At 38.6% G+C, this 22,542-nt stretch overlaps 1 protein-coding gene across 2 annotated transcripts in view; it reads right to left on the bottom strand.

The window, feature by feature from the left end:
* The window catches only part of ctnnd2a (catenin (cadherin-associated protein), delta 2a), a 171,657-nt gene that overhangs the window by 109,936 nt on the left and 39,179 nt on the right, over positions 1-22,542 (bottom strand). For both annotated transcript variants that reach the window (XM_079488368.1, XM_079488367.1), the window contains exon 2: positions 22,365-22,480. In XM_079488368.1, coding sequence (XP_079344494.1) covers positions 22,365-22,480 — 116 coding nt within the window. The remainder of the gene's footprint in view (positions 1-22,364; positions 22,481-22,542) is intronic.

Raw genomic sequence — 22,542 nt, 5'->3', positions numbered from 1 at the left:
ACACACACACACACACAACATGCTTCCACCAAACACATGGTCCCAGCAACGCCATTACCACACTGAATAAAGAACGCTTGACTCTGACACTTACACACATGCTCATACATCAGGGCATATCTTCCTCCACCTACATGTAGCTTATTTATGAGGAGGATGCCAACTTTTGAACTCACGCTAAAAACTTCGATTCCTGTTGCTAATGGGCTCACATGCCCACATAAATGTAGAACCATTCATCTCTGTTTAGAACCTCATTAGTGTGATTTTCTTACTGGCGAATTTTATTTCAGGTCACAGAGAGAGACTGAGGCTGAGCTGGAGTCTCAGTCGCTTGCTGTCAGAGCGTGTGCGAGTATGGAGTTAAGTTTTACTGCGGAACAGCCTACTGCCACTCGGTTGACAGTGTTGAGACATGGCACCCCAGTGCATGAGGACATGCATATAGTGACTTCAGAAACACACACAGCTTCAGTGGGTGCATCTGATGTTTCAGAAAAGGCTGGGGATGGGGATTCAGGAGTGGATCTTATTGTTATAGGCAGCTGGAGTGTGGTGTTTGCTTTAATGGATCCCTAGGAAAGGCTGGGTTTAAACCAGGGCAGCCGTCACATGCTGAAATTACTTACGAGGTGTCTGTGTGTGTGCAAATGTGTGAAAATATATATACTAAAATAAATATCTGTGTCTTTGAAAATATGTATGTTCGTAGTTGTGAATGCGGCTCCGGACTGAACACATGTCAAGTGCCAAATGTAATTAATATAAAGTTTCTGTCTAGTTGGACTATAATCTATTTAATTATTTCAAACTAATTGCTTTTGGGCTTTTTCCATAGGTTCCCCTATACTACGAGCAAAGAACCACCTTTAGTGCTATATGGCACCATAGTTTTGAGAGTGTACAATTTTTCTTGGTAATTTCTTTTTTCTTAGACATCATTTATATAAAACTAAAAATACATAAATATAAATATGATATTCCTAATATTATATTTAGGCAGGATTTTATATGGCTAATATTTCATATTATATTACTTTAGCAGGATTAAGTGGTAAATAAATATCATATTTAATATATATTTATTTTTGGCACAATCAAAGAGTGACTGTTTGAACATCTTTTAAACTATTTTAAATTTAAAATAGAAAAAAGATATAAATAATGAATAATAAGAAGTTGTGTCCATGCTTTTGCCTAGTACTCTATATACACATCTGCCATTGCAGTAAAATGTTTAAACTCCCTGTGTACCACACATCCTTACACTTTTTAAAGGCCCGTTCACACCAATAATAAGAAAAAGTTTTAAAAGCTATAAAAATAAGATAATAGAGGATACAACTGTAACAATATCAATACGGAGAAACAATATCTTTGAGACCACATTTATATTTAGGCATTTGGCAGACGCTTTTATCCAAAGCGACTTACGTAGCATTATCCTATACATTTATACACAGGTATCTGCAATCCCCTGGGATTGAACCCACAACCTTGCGTTGTAAACGCAATGCTCTTACCACTGATCTACAGGACAGCTAGACCACTTTTATAAGAGGAAAGATCCGTTCCAATTAAAGGGCTCACGCTTTTCAAATTCAGTACACAGTTTTAGAATAAACATAACACATCTATAAATCGTCCATTGGTGTGGACTGTGGAGGCTACTACAGTTATAACTATCGTTACCATTTGTTTCTGAAGCAGAGTTGCCTTCAGTGTCTCTAGGGTGCACTGTTGAAGCAGAGGGGGTTTAAAGAGAGAGAGGCTCATGTGAAGTGACGTGATCACTGACTGTAAACAATCTGGGACATTGTGTCTGAGCTCCTCGCTTTGAGCTCAGGCTAACACTCGCAGGTAAATTGGTAATTCATGTCATAGATCAAAGTTTCAGCATCACACCTACATTCAAAACCACCATAATCCTAAAAAATGACAGAGATTGAGATCAGCTATGAAGAGTGAAAAGAGGAATTAGCGACAGAACCGCTGTGTTTCGCTGCTTTGACTTTGAAATGTGCTTTTCTAATTGACAACAAAAGAATGACATACGCTTTTGAAGATATTGTCCGATTGAAATTGCCTTTCGGTTTTGGCAACCCATACATCTCACACTTTAGCACCAAAGACAGCCACGATGGTGTTTGGACAAATGGCCTGCAACGCTCACAGAGCATGTCATTAATCTCTCCTTCCCTCATTCAAATAAACAACACCATTAGGATGCTTCTGCCATTCAACGCACTCATAGTAAATAAGCCCGCTGTGCCATCCTGAAATGTGAAAGCAAGTTTATTGGGTGGGCAGGCTGTAATGATGTTTACTCAAAGGCTTCTACTTCTCTCCCGTGGCCATCAAGGGCAGGTTAAAAATCAGCCTCAAAGCCCATAAACCCAAGAACGCTGTCTTTTCTCTATGGAGAAACAATGGCATATTGATGCACATATATAAGCAATGTCTGGAACGGCCCTCTTAAACGTGATAAAATTAAAGAAGGCGATCAAACCAACCTCATGTTGTCTTGAAATTACTGTTCAGCATGACTCCCGATTGCCCAATTAAACATGCGTGACGATGGTCGGGATTTATCATATCGAACAAATAGTCGGGAAAGTAGGATGGCAGGGTGATTTATAACCAGACTCAGGATTATCCAGCTATTTCTGAGAGAAATCGATGGACATTTTAAATTGCAATCAGGATCAATCAAAAGAACGCCTCATCTCGATTGACAATGAGATTAGCGAATTAAACGGTCAATAGGATCTTCTCGACGCAAGCAGACGGATGTTCAACTGAAGAGCTGGGGAAAGATTTACTTTTACTACTGCCATCTCACACTATTAGTGTCAAAGATCTACAATAAGATACTTTGAACCGTTGATGTGCATTATTGCATACAGTCTCTTGTCTAAGAAGTCGCCATTTGATCTCTATCTCCATAATGCCCTTGTGGCGAGCGAGGCTGGACGAGATCCACGAGGGAAAGGTGAGAGTCCGGTCACATGAGTGATATCGAGCGTCAGCTGTGCAGTCGACCGTGAGGAAGCTGCCAGCATTTTAAGTTTGTTTCATTGTTTGTTTATTTCATTAAAGGTTGCTTTACGTTCACCGGTTCCCGCCTCCTTCCTCCTGGGTTTCGGCACCGATTGTAACAAAGATCTATAGAAGGAAGGAGGCAGCAACCGGCGAATGTAAAGCAACCTTTAATTAAATAAACAAACAATAAAACAAACTTAAAATGCCGGCAGCTTCCTCATGGTCGACTGCCGGCCATACATACACAATAAAACACAACATAAAGTCCAGGCCTGGTCCTCTCTCGTCGTACCCTCCTGTCGCTCGTCTCTTATGCTTCCGGAGCTCCTCCGTGAGACATGCACTGGCACTGGCTCAACCTGATTTTGCCGAGTAGTTGATGTCCTCAGGACAACATATTTTGTTTACCTATGGACAACATTTTTATGAATAAAACCTTAACCCACACCAAAGCCTAACCCTAACCGTAACGTCCCCTAAAATCTGAGGAAAATGTTAAGTGAAAAACAGTGGTCTAGAAACACCTAATCCTGGTTGTAAGATTAAATTTGAAATAAACTGTAAACTTATTTCTGAAATCTGATTGGTTGATTTAAATGTTGTCCCAGGGCCGACATGATTTTGCCCCAAGGACATCAATCACTTGGCAAAATCAGGAAAGCCATAAAAAAAGTAACTGTATGAATCAGAAAACAAGCAAAGTACAGACAAACAGTGAGAGACAACGTATGATTTAGAGAGCGATTTCAGCCGGCGAATGTTAAACAAATGTTACATCGCTGAACGCCTGTTGCTTTATGAACGCTGCCTGCTACAACTAACTCTGTTATATTCCCTTTTCACAAAAGCGATGACAGCTTGTCTTCATAATTTTACCCTGTCAATCAAAAACTAAAAACCATTCTTTGTGCACTGTATAGACCATCAAAGAAATGCAAATGAAAGGCTCTGACTCCCTGCAATTGGGACTATGAATGCTTTTTCTTTTGAATTGCCTATTTTTGGTCAAATATGCAAATGCATGCGTAGGGTTCATGGGACACGAGAGATACAAAGCTGTAAACCATATGATTGACAAATCATGTCATTTCAAACATACCACTCCTTCATAAACGTGCAAAACAAATTCCATGGTCGACAATTAATATTTATTTTCACCCGTTTTGACATTAAATGACAGCCTTGGGTGAAGTATATTGTTTGGCTTTTCAAGTAGGTATAATGACAAGTTATGTTTTTTACCAATTTCCAAATCTTTCATGTGATATTTTACCAGTATTGGTATCAACATCATGGTTGTGGCACTAATTGAGAACAGTCATAAAAATAATGTATCACAAAATTTGTATAGCCTTGAATTGTGTCAGGCCAACTCAAAATGCTGGTTCACCCGATCCATACAGCGGCTGAAGGCCCATGGTCATTTATTCAGATTTTTTGTGCTGATCTATCCTGAATATGCCTGCAGTGGCTGTTATTTGGATGTCAAATCGGAAAGCTCAGCAGGAAATCCAGAGAGTGCATCACAACTTTGCCTTGTTGGCAACTGAGCCAAGAACCGACATAATGAGTAAAATAATGAATGTGGGTTACCCCACAACTAAACTACAGTAATGACTTAGTGTAGGAATGTACTGGTGTGAGAACATCCATCAAGAATTGAAAAGAGTCATCCAGCTGAAGCCCGGGATCTTTTCCAATTTTGCAGACACATAAAATGACTCACAACACCATATCTTTACACTAGTTTGTCAATTCGTACATAGGGGTTCAAACATATAAGACTACTTGCAAAATTGACATTTTGTACATTTTTCTAAATATATTGTATATCATAAATATATAAAATGAAGAGTTTGGTTCCAATTTGGTTTTTTATAATGTTTTCATGTTTTATTGTAAGGGTCATAAGGGCGAGTAAAAAATAGTTTTACTACTATGGACTACATCTTATCCATATTATCCCAGAATGATCTTATAATGTTCCTGAGGTTCTTTAATGTGCTTTAATGGAAACGTTAATGATTAATGAAAATTAACATGTCTCGGATTTTAAATCCCAATTTTGTTTGTGGCCACCGACCTTTGTACCACACTGTACATGGGACATGCAATATACAAACAACACATTTACACACCCCAAAAAATCCCATTCTTCTATCTGAACCTCTGTAAAGCATTACAGTCAACGAGTACCCAAAACCCTCCAGCCCAACACACACACACATTCTCCGCATGACTGCATGTCCTTCATCTACCCCTGCTGCGTCCCCACTAGGAGCTCCTATTTAATCCTTTCAGCAGTGGGAATGCAGAATGTGTTGAATATGCATTTGTACAATTCCCCTCCGATTCATTTTAGCACGGTTATAAACAAAATATGAACACATCCACTCAACCAGCAGCTTGTATGCTTACAGTCTTGTGAGTGTTCTGGCGCTGCAAAGCACACGGTATATTTGTATTTTATATTTGTATGATGGTTACTTACACCACAGTGTTTGGTATCAGAGTGTCAAGAGTAGGGAGTAGCACTGCGGGGTTTTGCCTGAATCACTCACGATTCTTTGGTATTTTCACTATGGAAGTAATGCCGTGCTTCACACTCTCAGTTGACCAGCACTAAACTGTGCTCTGTTAAGGTCAAGTCCAGATTTTAATGGAGTCTAGCCAGAAGTAGATGCCTTGTTTGCTTGTGTGAATACAATGTTGTGTGTGTGAGCTGATCGGAGAATTGGTCTATTGAATTGTTTGTATTTAGGCCAGGGCATACAGCTAAAGAACTTTTTACATTTCTCTTGATATACACTACAGGATGTACCGGTAACATTTTACAATAAGGTTGTATTTGTTAACATTATGCATCAGCTAGCGTGAACTAACAATAAATAATACTTCTACACCATTTATTAATCTTAGTTCATGTTCATTTCACCATTTACTAATACATTTTGTAAATCAAAAGATGTAAGTGCTAACATTACAGTTAATGCATTGTGAAAATAAACTTGAATGACTGCATTTGTATAAACTAACATTTACAAAGAATAATAAATGCTGAAAAACTACACTATGCTCGTTGTTAGTGCATTTACCAACGTTAACAAATACAACCTTATGGTAAAGTGTAACCATGTATCTTTATACATTCGCTCTGGAACAGCTTAAATAACGAGGGGATGGAGTGACCTCACAGTTAGATGCCACGGAATACCATACACTGCACTGCAGAGAACCATCATTTTTATCCGAACGGCTATTTTAGCCCATTAGATTCGAGATGTGGTAATATATCAAAATAAAATGCAGTAATGTATCATGTGTATCTTACTAAGCATTAAAATACAGCAATAAAATAGATAAACATCTGGAAAAAAACAAACTACATTTCTTTTCCAAACAAATCACTGGATCAGTTTTGAATTGAGTCATTGCAACTGACGGTTTGAATCTGACCCATCCATTTCTCTTTTTCTGATAGCATCTTGTGTGTATCAGTCCATCCCTTGCTTTATCTCAGCATGAGAAGTATTAAATCAAACCAGTTGTCCCTCTGTATCCACCCCTGGTGAATTCTGTCTGAAATATCAGACTCAATTAATATCGGCACCGTCCTTAGAAACACACCCCGACAATTAATCATTCTAGAAGCTCATATCTCATTGTCAGAATAAAATCAAATAACCCTGATCAGAGGGATCTGGAGGGTCTGGCCTCAGCAGATGAAGACTATACAAACGGCAGAAAGAGAAAAGTCACAGTTTTTCGAATTTAGTAACAGAAGAGATGCACTATAAACACCGTTCTTGTGCTTGTCCACCACCTATCACACCAGACAATTGGTGAGAAATGTATGCGGGTCAAATTTGCTGGTATGCTCATTGGTGGAAGAACTAAATGAAAGTCTAACAATTCAAACAAAGCATCGACATGTCTTGAATGTAGTTTACATGTAGCACGGTGTTAAACCTCAATGAAAGTTTAACCGTAGGCCCGCGTGGTCCTAACCCTGTGTTAATCCCCCCAGGCAGTAAGATTAGAGAGGTTTCTTGTCTGCCTTCTGAATAACACTCAGATCGATTATTGTGTGACTCACGTTTTCCCTGCATTGTGAGAACAAACTTTTTCCACAAGGAAAATAAAACAATAGAAGTCAACGAAAAGTCACCATCATGATTTAAAAACAAATGTGTGTGTGTAGAGTTCTGGTTATGCGTATAAGGTCTAAACTTTTGAAAATGTTTTTAAGAATACAGAGACTTTGTATAAAGATTGTGCTTCAGGCCTTCAGCTCCAGCAGTGCATAGCCGACCACAGCAGGGGTGAAAACCTCAAACAACTGCACGTTGAGACACATTGACACAAAAGTGGCCAAAAAAAGAGCTTAAACAATTCCCTCTGGTTTGAACAGCAATATTAATCCTTCGGTGTATAATCACAATCATAATTGAGGCGAGAGAAAGAGAGAGAGAACATCCATGGTATTTACTACCAATGGAAACCCCCATTATTGAAGTTGAATTATTTATTGCATTTATTGGTAATATTAGGTATTATTATTGACACCTCACTAATTTTCAAACCCTGGCAACGGCCATGTCTGCTAATGTACTTTGAGCATTTATGGAGCATTTTATACACAGCTGTTAAGATCCATGTCAAACTGTTAAGGAGTGGCCATCTCTATATGGAGTGGTTACTCTATATCTATATATATGCATATTTACTCTGTGTGAAACCGTAGTGTTATATTCTTTAGTCTGTGTTTATTAAAATCCCAAAAGTGCATTTGAATTGAATCTGTTATTTGCTCATATAACTCGAAGCCAATGAAATAAGATCTTAAACGTTCCTTAAGCTGTATTTTGTTACTATTTTAGTAATACAAACTGTACGAACATAGGAAATATTATTTTATCCTGATCAGAAATTTTTTGTTTCTTAAGCGTTTGTAAAGCAGTAATCCTTTATTGAGAAATGATTTGGAAGTCTATAACTTTAGTTTGCAGGACAAACGAAGTCGTCAGATAACTTAAAGCAATTCTATAAAGGTTACTTGTAGTTAATTAAACATTTTCCTTATCGGGAAATTGATATTTGTGTTGACGACAAACAAATTATATTCATAAACTAATGAATATTCAATCCATTTTAATTAATTATTCCCCAAAACTCATAGTCGCTACACTTGCATATGGAATGACCGCGATGCAGTGGGTTACATGTGCATTTCTATAACAGCTATTTTATAACTCCGCTTCGCGTCGTGCCACAAAGCCGTCAGCTGTTATAAAATAAATTGTAACCCACTGCTTCCTCGCAGTGTACAAAATATGTGTGCTTTATTTTGCTAATAGTAATCAATACACAAAAACACATATTTTGTACACTTTTACCACAAAAAACATGGAAACGTCTGTCTGCACGCGAGTTGGATTGCGATGATATCAAAGCAAAACTTTGACCCTCCTGTAGAACATTAATTTCTGAAAGGTATCAATATCAGATCGTACTGTAATGAAAGGTCTGGTTTACAATAGTACTTTCGGATTTTACATACTTTCTTTTTAAATGGTGCATGCTACAATACTCACCAACTACCTACATTAAAAACCATAACTATCTTATTGTATCTTACAGGTAAGTGCTTTAGCCTCACACCGCAGTCTAACAAAATCCACACAGACAGTTTATGGTTAAACATTTAAATGCCATTACTTGCCATCCTTCTACCACTGGCTACACTATACAACCAAAGAAATAAAACCAGAGGCACTTAAAAGAACAGGAGCGATGTCTTACAGATCCATAAACGAAAGATCCCGCATCACAGTTTGGCTCAGGAAAGACGATGTGACTTCAGATGGACAGAGCAGCACTGCCAAGCTTTTAATGAACTCTTGAGCACTGTATTCCTCAGTCACTTCCATTAATCACTTTTTTCCATGTCTGCTGGACTCGCAGTGCACACACGGAGCGGCTTAACCTGAGCGGACACTTCCGGCTGTGTTATTAGCCGAGTGCTCGCCGACATTTCCAAAGTTCATCTCTTCCTTTAAGATAATTTCCCCTCGTGTCTCAAGTCTTTGAGTTGCTCATGCCTATTAGCACAAAGTCATTAATCTTTCCAGGAGCTCACATGCAAAATCTAATTCTCTTTAATAATGTAGCTGTAATTTAGTCATTTGGACATCATGCGAGGCTTTACACGAGTTCCTTATGATGTCATCTCAAAACTTATGATGTCACTAGCGTTCCAAATTAAAGCCATATTCCCAAAGCATTACAAAGTTCCATTTTGCAACCGATCCTTATTCATGAAGGCACAAACAAAACTTTATGAGGCACCGATTGCTATGCAAAAAACCCTGAAAAAAAACAGCTATGATGGCTCGAGTCGCCCTCATCCTCCCGGGACAGACAGACAGAGAGCATTCAGAGCACCCACAAACACTTCAATGAGATACAGACAGAATAAGCGATATAACATAAATACGCGAGAAATAAAAAAAGCGCTTTCGTCACCGCAGAACTCTCTTTACGGCGATATGCATGAGGTGTCACCAGGTCACCATAACCTAGAGCGGAGGAAAGCGATGCAGAGAAAAAACAGGTAAATGAGAGCAAACCGGCATGAGTGCAAGACCAGCGGAATGCATGAAGTCCAGGTATAGCAACATGTCTTATTTTCTCTAGCGAGACTGCGGTGTAGAGATTGTAAACAAATCAAAAGGAGCGCAGAACAAAGATGAGCTCCCTGGCCGAGGAACTGAGAGGGAACAGAGCCAGGCTCATAGCATGTCTTTCATGCTGTTTTCACAGGCTTCTTGACAAGCTTTCGATCAGGCAGTGCTGGAGACAAACACATTCACACCTTGAGCGAGGTTCAAAAGCCTGTAGAACTTAAAAAAAAAACGAGATGCATTGAGGATCTTGAATTCAGGCCCTCATGGTGCTCTCCAGTCTCCATAGTGACTTACTCCTAAAAAGAGCTTTGGGCAAGATAGTGTGTTAAGCAGGAGGTTCAAACACACACATTCTATGGATGACAGGGCACAACATCTATAATATTTGGCCTTTTGAACATTTTATTTGTCTGACAGAATTTCCAAAAGCACGTAAATATATGTAAATATCATCATTTGGGTTGCACACCAAACACGGCAAAATGACAGAGACCACTTCTTGTACTCCTAAAGGAACACTACAGCAAATTGCTCTAGCTTTCATCAACAGTCTTCCTCTCTCTCTTTCCCTCAACTTGAATATTGTCTATAACCATTCCTGGTAACATCTGCCAATAACAGACATACAACATCAGCACTTCTCCATTGCTCTCATGATGACATCAATCACGACTGACATCATCCCTTTCATGACATCTGTTTTTTCCATCAGCTCTCCTTCAAACTCTCTGCCACTGCAGAATGTGATTTTAAGGACTGTATTTTGTGATTCTTCAAGGAGAATCGCTGCTGGACGTGTTTTGTATGCATGTATTCCCTTTAGTGCGGTACATATTCTGGATGAAACGCACACAAAGAAAAACACAGCTGGAGTAGAGCCTTCATTAAAGGGGTGATGCTGTATACTCCTGCAGCTGTACACTATACACAAAGTCATTAGGAAAAATCCCAGTACTCTCCTGCACAACACAACAGCAGACATTGCACTCCCGTTACCCATAACTACTGTTTATAGTTTATAACAAAAAATGTTTTACATCTTCTGCAATTAAAAAGATGCTTGCCACAATGCTTACTGACCCAAGTCAAAGGATACGGTTGAAAGATTCAATGGACACAACCGTCTGAAGGTTTAAGGACACTTGAGTGAAACGTTTCTCTTGATATTAAAAACACTTTTTTAGAAACAATTTGTCTTCCAGACAAAATACTCTATACGTCAAACGACCCATGACATCACCAAACGGACCACAAAAAGTTGGAGTTTGTTTTAAGTCCTATCCCCAGCTATGACAAATAACCATTGGCTTTTGTGAGTGCTACCAACAATCCATGTATTCTCTGTATCTCTTTAGTAAGAACACTTTGAAAAAATGGTTAGAAATTGGGATTGTGTTCGCTGCTGGTTCCTCAAAGCAGGAAATTGTCTTTTACAATACAATGGGCAGCGGGCCAGGTGAACAAGCGAACTCTCGCATCACCCTGGTGTCTTCCCTGAGTCACACAAACAAAGCACAAGCGCCAATGTCACAGACATTGTGTATCTCTTTTCTGCACTCAGTGTGGCCTTATCTGGACTCTTATCTTCTGTTTGAGCAAGATAAGTAAGCATTTGCATTTCTAATGAGATCGAGCACATCCCAGAGTGCTTGCCGTAGACGTTCACTTCATCCAGCTGGGAACGAAACCGCCACTGGTGGGTGGACAGGTTAGCGGGGTCACAAGCACATCTGAACCCCAATGTGATGTCCTCCTTGACAGACGGAAAGTCAGATTATACTATCAAAATTCACACACAAACACAGATTCTCTCTTTCTCTGTCTGCATTCCCTTTTGGCCTCTAACCAAATCTGTAATCACATTTCTCAGCTTGCAGGATCTTTGGCAGAGAACGACTGCTGAAGATTACACAAGCTTCTGCACGGCAGGAGAACACTCGCGGTTCGGTTACAACTCTATCGATACCGCAAATGCTTAATACTGTATGACCTGAATAGAATCAGCGAACATAATTTTTATTCTTTAACAAAGATGAACAAAGACCATTCTGCCATTACCAGCACACCAAAGAGATAAAATCATGAGAAAATAAACACGCTAACAAGTTTTGTTTTGTATTTGTCAAAAATCGAGATTCTGTTTTCATTTATTCACTCTTTTGTCATTTCAAACCTGAATGACTATTTCTTCTGCAGAACACAAAAGAAGATATTTTGAAGAATGCTGGTGACCAAACCGAGGGGGTACCCACTGACTTGCATTGATTTTGTGTCCATATAATAGAAGAGAATGGGTACTGCTGTTGTTCGGTTACAGCATTCTTCAAAATATCTTCTTTTGTGTTCTGCAGAACAAAAGAAAGTCATACAGGTTTGGAATAACAAGAGGGTGAGTAAATGACGACATCATTTCCATGTTTGGGTGAACTTTCCCTTTAAGAGCCATACAAATATACACCATTAAAATGTATAGCTTTTATTTGAAGTTCCTCACTACCCGCTTTTCAAAATCAAACTACTTTTTAGTCTTGTTTCTGAAAAAAGGCAAAAAGCCAAAAAAAAGTCATTAAAATGCTACTGTAATGTACAACCCCCCTAAATTAGCTGAACACACACAAGCGAGGTTGAAGGAAAGAGAGGAAAAAACACACGAAATAAAAGAAACTGGTGCCATGTTCTTTTCTCAGAGTGATGAATCACTGAACAGAAACATAGGTGAATGATGATCTTCCACACATCACTGAGAAGCAGATCAGTGGAAACGGAAGAGACAAGTTACTAACGTGAAAAAGAGTCGTAAGGGTCGTGCAGCTACATTGTTACAGAGGATAAAAGACTTTTAGCCTCTCTCCACCGCTAAACAACATTCGGTGAAAGGGGTATGGAGTTTCCAAATTGTTACCATAATCATCCCAGTAATAGCCCATGGAATGAAGTGCACTAGAAAAGGCTCTCGGTGCTGAACTCAAGTGTGCTGCACCCTACAAATACAACCAGCTAATTACATAATGGCCACAAATGAGAAAGTTTTATTTTGGGCGAATGTACAGTGAAAGTTTATAGCATTGAAGTCATAAACAGACACAGGCAACAAACCAGGAATTACGCATGCATATAATGCATTCTTTTAATATACTTGCAATGAGTACATGCCCCTCTAAAGTAAAATAAGTTGTATTTAATTTCAATTTTATATTTGATTAGCTTTATGATTTTACTCCTTGTGGTGTTAATGAATAATAATAATTATCCGACTGGAAACAGGCCGGAACGGGATAATGGTCTATCGGGGATCTTTGGACCGAGTGTTAGTACTCTGTTTCCATAATACAACAACCAATTTTACATCAAAAGATCAGTTTAGTTTCTCATTACATGCATGTGCTTTAATAATAAATCTCAATGAGAAGCCAAAAGGTCTGATCAATAACTCAAGTCAGTCAGTCAACATCAAGGTTAAATGATGCACGCCACAGCGAGACAAGCAATGTGTGGTGTGTTACATGAATATGATGATGCCAAACCTTGTTCTGCTGTGCTCCCTCAGTCAAAAAGATGGATAAATATGGCCAACTCCATGTTTGCTTCTCTCGCGCCTCAGTGTACAGAAATTAGCGTGTTCGCACAAATGTGTACGTCACGTATCAGTGCGGTCTTGCACTCACATGTTAAAATCTGTAAATTCGCCAGTCGTCTGCTTGTTTGATACTGATTTATAGCCAGACCTGTGTCGTTTTAAATATGTTGACCATCAAAGCAGTGGGGAGACAGAGGCTATCTATTCTAGTACACAACTAAAGCAGGAGCCAAATGCCACAGTATCTGTGAATGTAAAGAGCACTAACAGCCAGAGGCTGCTGCAGTCTGTCTCCAGTCTATCTTTGTATATCAACTCAATCACCGAGATCACTATTCTTTAAAACACTCGTTCTTCTTCTCTAACTCAATCTACGGGTCTGTCTCTTTGTTCTTTTCACATCTCTTAACTCTTTATTTGAGGCCAGCTTAGCAACACTGATGTAGCCCGTGTGTTATTTTAATGGTTTTTTTATGTAACGCTTCTTTTTAAAAGCCATCACTGGAGGAACTGCATTTTGCCTCAGAAATGAGAGTTAGCTGTTCCAGCATCCATCTAACTGCCTGAGGTTAACCAACAAAACTTGACCCCATGGTAGGGAGGGTGGATGTGAGTGGTGCAGTGTGAGAATCAATCTTGGCTTGGCAGAAAAACTGGTCTGCATAGTATGGGCATCAGAACATGTGCCTGTTTGATTTTGAGCTGATTGACGGATTATTGGATAATGAAGCTAGAGGCTGTACAGAGATGAACTCAAGCTGGCTGAGTAAACATCAGCACTATAGAAGAGAGCTAAAGTACACCCAATGAACTCATCAAATACGTCTTCCAGAAGATTTGTACAATAGGATTATATGGTTCCTATTAACCTTAGATTTTATGTCGAAGACTAACTTCAATCAGATTTCAAATATAACCTTTGACTTAATGTTCAAGCATGTGGAGTGGTACGTATGAAACAACGGTTATTGAAGAATTTCTGAATTTCTGAGGTCTCTGACCCTATATACTGTGTCTTTAATGAGTAATTTCTCGAGTATATTACACGCTGGTTCATTCTCATTGCTGTGGCTAGCTGATCTCTTTTAATTAATGAGTGATTTGACAAATCTAAACTTGAAGATACATAAGGAAATAGTTTAACCATTCAGTAAAAATGACTTAATCTTTGGGTCAGTCATGCAATGAATGCACTTCACAAAACAAAAAACTTCATTAGATGTCATGCACTCACAGCCAACTAAGCAAACTTTGGAGTAACTAATACCTGACTGAGGCTCTCATCTGCATTCATATACTGTACCAAAAAGGTTCCACCACTGACACACATTTAATTTAAAAAAAACATTTTTGGGACCGATAAAATATTTAATCCTTGAGTAAAGGAGAAAACAAAAATTACATAAATTAAGGTTTTTGAAGAACACATTCCAGTATTATTCTCCATATAGTGGACTTCAATGGACTCCAAATGATTGAAGGTCACAATTACAGTTTCAGTGCAGGTTCAGAGGGCTTTAAAAGATACCAGATGATGAATATTGGTCATATATATTTTTAGATCAGCCATTTTCTAAAAAAAGATAAATGTATATGCTTATAAACACAAATGCTTGCCTTGTTCTGTTCTGCAAAGGCGTTCACGACTTCACGCATTTAGTAATTACGTTGAAAATGTCACGCTTGACGTAGGCGCGTAAGTACAGAGTCAGTGTTTTATCCAAAGCGATTTACAGATGAGGAAACATTGGAAGCAATTATAACAACATAGGCAACAAAATACATAAGTGCATCAAACTAGTCCATTAAAGCCTAGCACAGTATACAAAGCTAAGAATAGTGAGGTTAGTATTTATTTATTTTTTATTAAGAAGGAAAGGGAAAAGAGTTAGGATAAATCAAACATGGATTTCAACATGGAGAAGAAGATGATATATTTTTTCGCCCTGCCCTACCAACGTCAAGCGTGGCCTTTTCAACGTAGTTGCGTATTACGTGAAGTCGTGAACGCACTTTGCAAAACAGAGGCAAGTTGAGAATTTATGCATATAAAGTATATACATATACATATAAAGTGACCAATCGTTCGATTCATCGTCTGGTATCGTTTAAAGCTCTTTGAAGCTGCACTGAAACTGTAATATTGCTGTTCAACTGTTTGGAGTCCATTGAAGACCACGATATGGAGAATAATCCTGGAATGTTTTCATCAAAAACCTTCATTTCTTTTCTACTAAAGAAAAAAAAACACATAAACATCTTGGATGACAACAGGGGTGAGTAAATAATCATGAAAATGTATGTTGATAGTGAACAATTCCTTTAAGTAAAAAGAACCATCAAGTTTTGAGTTTGTTGTACTCATGAATGTTAATTCCTTTTCATTTTGAACCTTTTGCAAAATAACTTTTTTATTTTAATTTAAATGAAAGAAAGGTCTTAAGACAACCTTAACATTTCACTATAGTACATCAACAATTAACCAATTAACTAACAGCCTTCACAGAGAATGATGTAACAAACATGACTGCTACAGCATTTAAGTTAAGTACAATATGAATATATATAAAATTAAGTACATGCCCACATAGTAAATACAACCTCCCTAATGGATTTTGTCAACTACAGCCGCTAGAAATGGTTTATTCCCCTAATGAAGAGATATTTCAAACCAGCATAACGCGTTTAACTGGCCCAGTTAGTTTGCTGGACTGGCAGTTGAGTGCTTTGGATGGGCGGCTGGGGAGAGAACAGAGATTAGATGACACACACTCTGGGTCTTTCTCATTAGCTAGAGAATCCAAGCACACAGAGAAACCGCTGACCACTGAGGGCTTTTACAAATGCTGACATGTGCCCCCCCGACTTACCTTATAGCTCAGCGAGTGCTCGCATGTGCCACAAGCAAGCACATGCAACCTCCAATGTGTCTACCGATCGACTGAAGAAAGAAAGAGGAAAAATCAATGTTTTGTGTTTCACACACCACTGCAAAGTAATGAAAGTCATTCATTACACTAGCCCGCTACTCAAACACTTTACACTTCCTCTAAGCGCTTTAAACCAAACCATCTATTAGGTTTCATTTTTCTTTGCTCTTATCGCACGCAAATGATTGTGATGTTGTGTTTTTAACACAAAACAGCATTAATTTAGAGGTAAAACTCACCACTCTTCCTAAATTATAGCAAGTTTTGTGTCATTTGCATGTTAATGTTGTCCTTTACTCATCAGCACTTGTTTGTATATTCCAGAAAATACGTAGAATATCATAGAATCCAGTAAGAAATGGCAGAGAAGATCCTGATCCAGACAACACTGTGTGATTACATTTTACAACAAAACGGATTCAATCGCTGATATTTGTTCTTTCAGAAACACCCAGATGTGTTATAATGTGTTAATGTTAAAACAAGTATTTTTACTCTACTCAAGTACATTCTTCAAAAATCTGTATGTTTTTTTACTTATAGTCTGACACATTTTTTTATATGTAGTGGTATACAGTTTTTAACTCCTCTACACTTCATACATTTGTACTTTTTCACATAAAAAATCTAGGACTTTTTGAGTAAAAATTAGGGTTAACCCTAAACGATTAATTGCATCCAGAATAAATGTTTGTGTACTGTGCATGTTCATTTTGCATTTATAAAAACATGCAAACATGCATATATTTAATAATAATATGAAATTTAAAGGTTAATCAACATAAATATATAATTTAAACGATTAGTAAGTATACATAAATGCATGTAAATATTACTTCATGTAAAAACACACTGATAAGGACTTGAAAAGGTACTTAAGCATAGAAATATTTCAGTACTGGCAACCTTTGCAAAATGTACAAGTATTATTTTATATTAATATTAAGTCATATATTCTGCATGAATAGTATACAAATTATGAGAATATTACTTACTAGTTATAGACAATGTCAATGCAGGGCATGCTAACTTGCCAACGTTATGTCTACCCATGTCTTGAGTGTTCAGTTCCCTAAGATACCTTTTCATTGTGTGTCTTTAGCTGAGGCATAATTGCACAGTAATTGAAAATAAACTCTTTGGAGTATCCATACTCCTTCACATTGAAGCGTCTTTGATGATGTCATTTTCCTCATAATGCCATCCTACAAGTGCAAGTTATTCTTCCCCGAATCATCTACGTCCCTTATGCACACTAGCGCTAAGAGGCTTATGATGCCATTATAAAGAGAAACTTCAAAATGACCTTCCGATCGCCGAGGATAAAACACTCTGGTCAAACTCTTAACAGTGATACACAAGCACATTTGAGCTTAACAATTGAATCACACAGTGCACACAGGCACTGATGTACGTTTATCTTCACATTCCTGATCGAAAATTGGAAACAGGACTCTACCCTACTACTCTACTCTTGTTTGGCATCTTATAGGCAATCTTAAGGACAATGACATCTACTGGCTTTTGTCTATGCCATCTATAAGATATGTGTCAAACTTTTGCCGAAGCAGACTTTATGGATGGAACTGCTTTTATTGAAAGCAATTCACAATGGTACATTATTGCAGTGGAGCACCTGACAAATTGGACCCATTGTCCAATTTGAATAACATTGCTTTAACCCCAAAGCAACAGAAGTCAGAAAAAGCATTAATGCATTAATGCCAAAACAGCTCTGACTAAATATCCTCTCTGTAGGTTACCATAGTCCACAAATTTAGGGGAGAGACCTGGCGCAGCCCGCCGGCACACACAGATGTTTAACAGTAAATATAGTGAAGGGAGCCAAAGATTCTCGGAAACAGTAAAGTGTAAATATATAGTAGAGTTGCAATTACGTGACAACGCTAGTAATCTTAATAAAATGTGATAAAAGTGCAGACGTATGCACAATTTACTCTTTATACAACAACCTTGTCTTGTCTATAAATCTTGTCTCTATCAAAAACTGTCTGGTTTAATCCATGTCATTATTGGCACAGAAATGACACACTTCACCCTTTTAAACGAAGCAAGCGAGAGAAATTTGGGTCGAAAATGGAAATGCACTCACAGAAAAAGACTCTGCTGAGACCTTTGGGGGTTTGGCCACATACAGCACACATAGTCAGACGTGTTATTCAGAGATGACCTTTCACTAAACATCCCCTGCTGTTCCCCAGGCACCGATAGAAGTAAGAGAGTGTCCTGTTCTCTGTCTACAACATTAAGGCTTAGTCCCCTGTAGTCGATACTTTTATCCCTTAAAACTTATCTCTATGAAGATATCTCTTTAAAACTTAAAACTCATCATATGATTTTTTTTTTTTATAATTTCTTCATGCTCTAAAATAGCGTGTAACAACGCCCTTGATTCATTTAGTACATGCGGACCCATGAATATGCAGACAACTTAGACAACTTTGTAATTCCTTATACAAATGCAGGACATGTTAGTCTACTGCTATACTGTAGTTATCATCTACTGTGCCATATCAAGGGACCCGATTTGAAATCCTGACATAATATCATTTATATACAAAAAACAAGCAAAACTCCAACTAAGTGACATCGACTTTTTCTACCAACAATAATTGTCCAAATATAAATGCACCACTGATGCTCGCGATTCTATCTATGTAGTCAGCCGGTTACAAAATGTCCAAATGGAAAGTGGACGTGATAAAAATTTGACAGAGAAAGAAGTGATGCACCTTATCTCTCCTCTGAGTTATTTCCGACATCAAAAAATTGACTGGCAAAACAGAAGCAATGTCCTCTGACAGAAAAAAAAGACTCAAAAGGTTATTCAGTCGGACGATTTTACCATCCAGCCTGAAGACATTTATAACAGACAGGTGCTGAATATTTGGTAAGTTTATGTTCGTACCAAAAATACAGTTATAAGCTCCTGCAAGCGTGACACCACAGCGGAAGATGCTTAAGTAAATGTCTGTTTGAATGATCACATTACTGGTTAGGACAAGTTACAGACAGCCGTGAACGAGGGAGCGAGAGAGAGCGAGAGCGAGAGCGAGAGCGAGAGAGAGAGAGAGACTAGTAAGTGTTAAGAGCAACAGACGTGGGTTTACATACGCTCATACACATTATGCATATTTTTTGCAAAGATCAGTCTAAGTAACGAACTTACGTGCATTAAGTTCTAGGTTGTTTTAGGTGTGTTAGTGAGACCAGCAGGGGGAGCTCACCCTGTAGTTTGTGTAGGTCCTCATGCCCCAGGATAGTGATGGGGACACTGAACGGTAAAAAGCATCGTCCTTTGGATGAGACGTTAAACCGAGGTCCTGACTACCCAAAGTCATTAAAGAGATCCCATGGCACATCTCGTAAAGAGCAAGGGTGTAACCCTGGTGTCCTGCCTAGATTCCCTCCACTGGCCCTTGTCAATGGTCTCCTAATAATCCCCACATTCTGAATTGGCTCTATATCTCTCTCCTCTCCACCTATAGCTGGTGTGCAGCGAGCACGCTGGCACCGTTGCACTGTGGCTGCCGCTGCATCATCCAGGTAGATGCTACACACTGGTGGGGGTTGAGGAGAGACCCTCCTCAAATGATTGTAAAGCGCTTTGGGTGTACAGCAATTCTCTATAAAGGGCAATATAAATATGTCTTGTATAATGAATGAAGCGTGTAAGCATACCAAGCTTTCGAAGTTGAACAATCACAATTTCTCATTTCCATTTTTGAAACTGCGTGAAACTTCTCTGGTACTTTCATAAGGTTACAAACTTCAGCTCATTTCACACTCAACAAAATCCAACCAAAAACCTGGGCTCTACACTACAATAACCTACAAAAAAAAAAACTTTCTTTTGTGGGAGTTTGTCTGTGAGTAGCCTATATTTCTCCCAATGTCTAAATCAATCCTACCCAGAATTCCCATAGATGAATTTGCCAATCAAGGCCAGTCTACTGTTATAGCATCTCCAGTCTGCTGATCAGACACTGGCTTAAGTCTCTTTCAAACCCAATAATATGCATCAGATGATAGAAACACATACCTATAAATCCAAAGGCAAGACAGAATGCAAAAGGACATGTGGACATAATACAGGCAAAATATGAGAACTGAAATCTTGTACATTTAACATTGTGTATAATGTCTTATCTTCATTAAAACCATTACAGTAATTCTCCAAATACCTGCATGTCATCTTGAGATTCATCCTACAAGCTGTATACCTACCATGCACTAAGGATAGCTTCAAATGCATTATAAACAAACAAAAAACCTACACATTTAACTTTCAATTCTAATTAAGGGAAGTTCAGTCAACCACATCAAAATCACCAACAAAGCAACACAATGAGAAAACAGGTTTGAACGAGAGGTTTTGTCAGGGATGGCAGGACAAAGAACCCAAGCGCAGGCAGCAGTAGCGGACACACAACATCTTTATTATATAATAAACTCCACGTTTGGCAAAAAGAAAGGAACGTTACGAAACATAAATTTGAAATCAAAACTTCCCACGAGGGGGGCAAAAATAAACACGGTCCAAGAATAATATCAATTATAAGTCCACATACTTGACTGGCAACAGGAACAAGGGTAATCTGACCACGAAGGAGCGTCAGCAGTATAGACAATGGAGAATACATACAATGAACCGACAAGGAACAAAAGGGTACAAAGACAATATATAGGGAATCACTAACTAGGGAAGATAGGACAGAGACAGGGCCGGTGACAGGCAGGTGACAAGACTTCAACATTAATGGAGACTGGCGGGGAAGATAATACGGGACAGGTGAGAGGGATGAAACACTAATGGGGTGCTGACGGAGAAACAGGGGGCGGGGCTAAAGGACCCGACACCAGAGAGAGACAAAACCAAAACAATCCCATGCCCTTTCTCCACATGTAACACATTGGTCTGACATGTTCCTGCCACGAGACTCGAAAACCAAGAGAGGCAGGATCATGACAGGTTTTTAACTGCTTGCTCTTTTAAAGTGGTTCGTTGAATTAAACAGCTAAATCAACATCAGCACCATACGCCGCCTTTCTCATCCTGATCTGTAAAATTCTGATTCCTCAAATTTATCAATAATTTTTCAAAACTTCTAAAAACCGTTGTATAATTATTCAGCAAGGTCAAGATTTCATTGAAACATGTCAGTGTGACTACAGTGAATGTGTGTGTCTCAGTCATTTATGCCAATAATTGAAAATTCTATATTATTTTCATTTCTTATCAGTATGAAATCCATTGCAGCTATAACAAGTCCCCTATTCCAGCATCAAACTGTTTGTGTTTCCCACGAGCAAAATTAAAGCACTCAGACAGACCACCACTGTCTCTCTTTCCTGCCTACTTCTTCAAACGCCCCCAAAAAACATTCACAGCCAACAGGAGAGTCTCGGAAGGTCAAACCGCTAAGAGAAGCACATAATTAACAATTGTGAGAAATGGGAACTGAAGCTAAATGTTGTTAATTGCTATTGAATTTTAGGCGAGCTAATTGGACAATCACTTAAGGGAAGCCTACAGGAAGGACTCACAGTTACTCTCTCAATAAAACGGTCAGAGGTCATCATCTCCATTTGCAATAACTAACGCTATTTTATCCATGCTGGGTTTTTTGTATTTTAAATGAACTACCAGGAGACAAGAAAAACGTGAAGTTGCATGTAAGTAGCAACGTGTGGAGGTCTCTGGTGGGACTCCCTCATGCAGTAAATACCTTTGCTCCTCAAGGCATGAGAAGAACCAGCTATGGATCCGTGTGTGTCACATGACAGATTCACGAGTAAAACCGCATGTATGCGCAGTAAAGCATCAAAACAGATATGCATTAATGCATGCAAATCCACCCTCGCCAACCAAATCTAGCAGATATATTATGCTTTCTTTACATTCAAACACCTCTTGGATACAAAAGCACAACATGAGCTCGATTACATCTACTGTATAACTCTTCCCTCATGCACAAAGAAGTCAAGATATTGTGTCAGCATCTCAATAACACAACTTTTCCGTGCTACAGAAACTCTGATCTCATTAGAGACTTCGAGAAGCATTAGATAGCCACTGCACACACCCACACAGCACATTAGCATTACCTGATATTGGTCATGCTGCCGTCTTTCTCAGATCCCAGTTTGCATCGCTCCAATTGAGTAGCAACTATCTGACGCTCCGCCTCCAGCTCTCGAGTTAATCTTTCAAACTGAAGCTCCTGAGAAAGAGACAGAGAATCGGTTACCAATGCAATTTTTTAAAGCTTCATTAGACGTTATT

Source organism: Barbatula barbatula (genome assembly GCF_947034865.1).
Source record: "Barbatula barbatula genome assembly, chromosome: 23".
Lineage (NCBI taxonomy): Eukaryota > Metazoa > Chordata > Actinopteri > Cypriniformes > Nemacheilidae > Barbatula > Barbatula barbatula.
The sequence above is the reverse complement of the archived record's forward strand: the minus strand, read 5'-3'. Positions and strand labels throughout refer to the sequence as shown.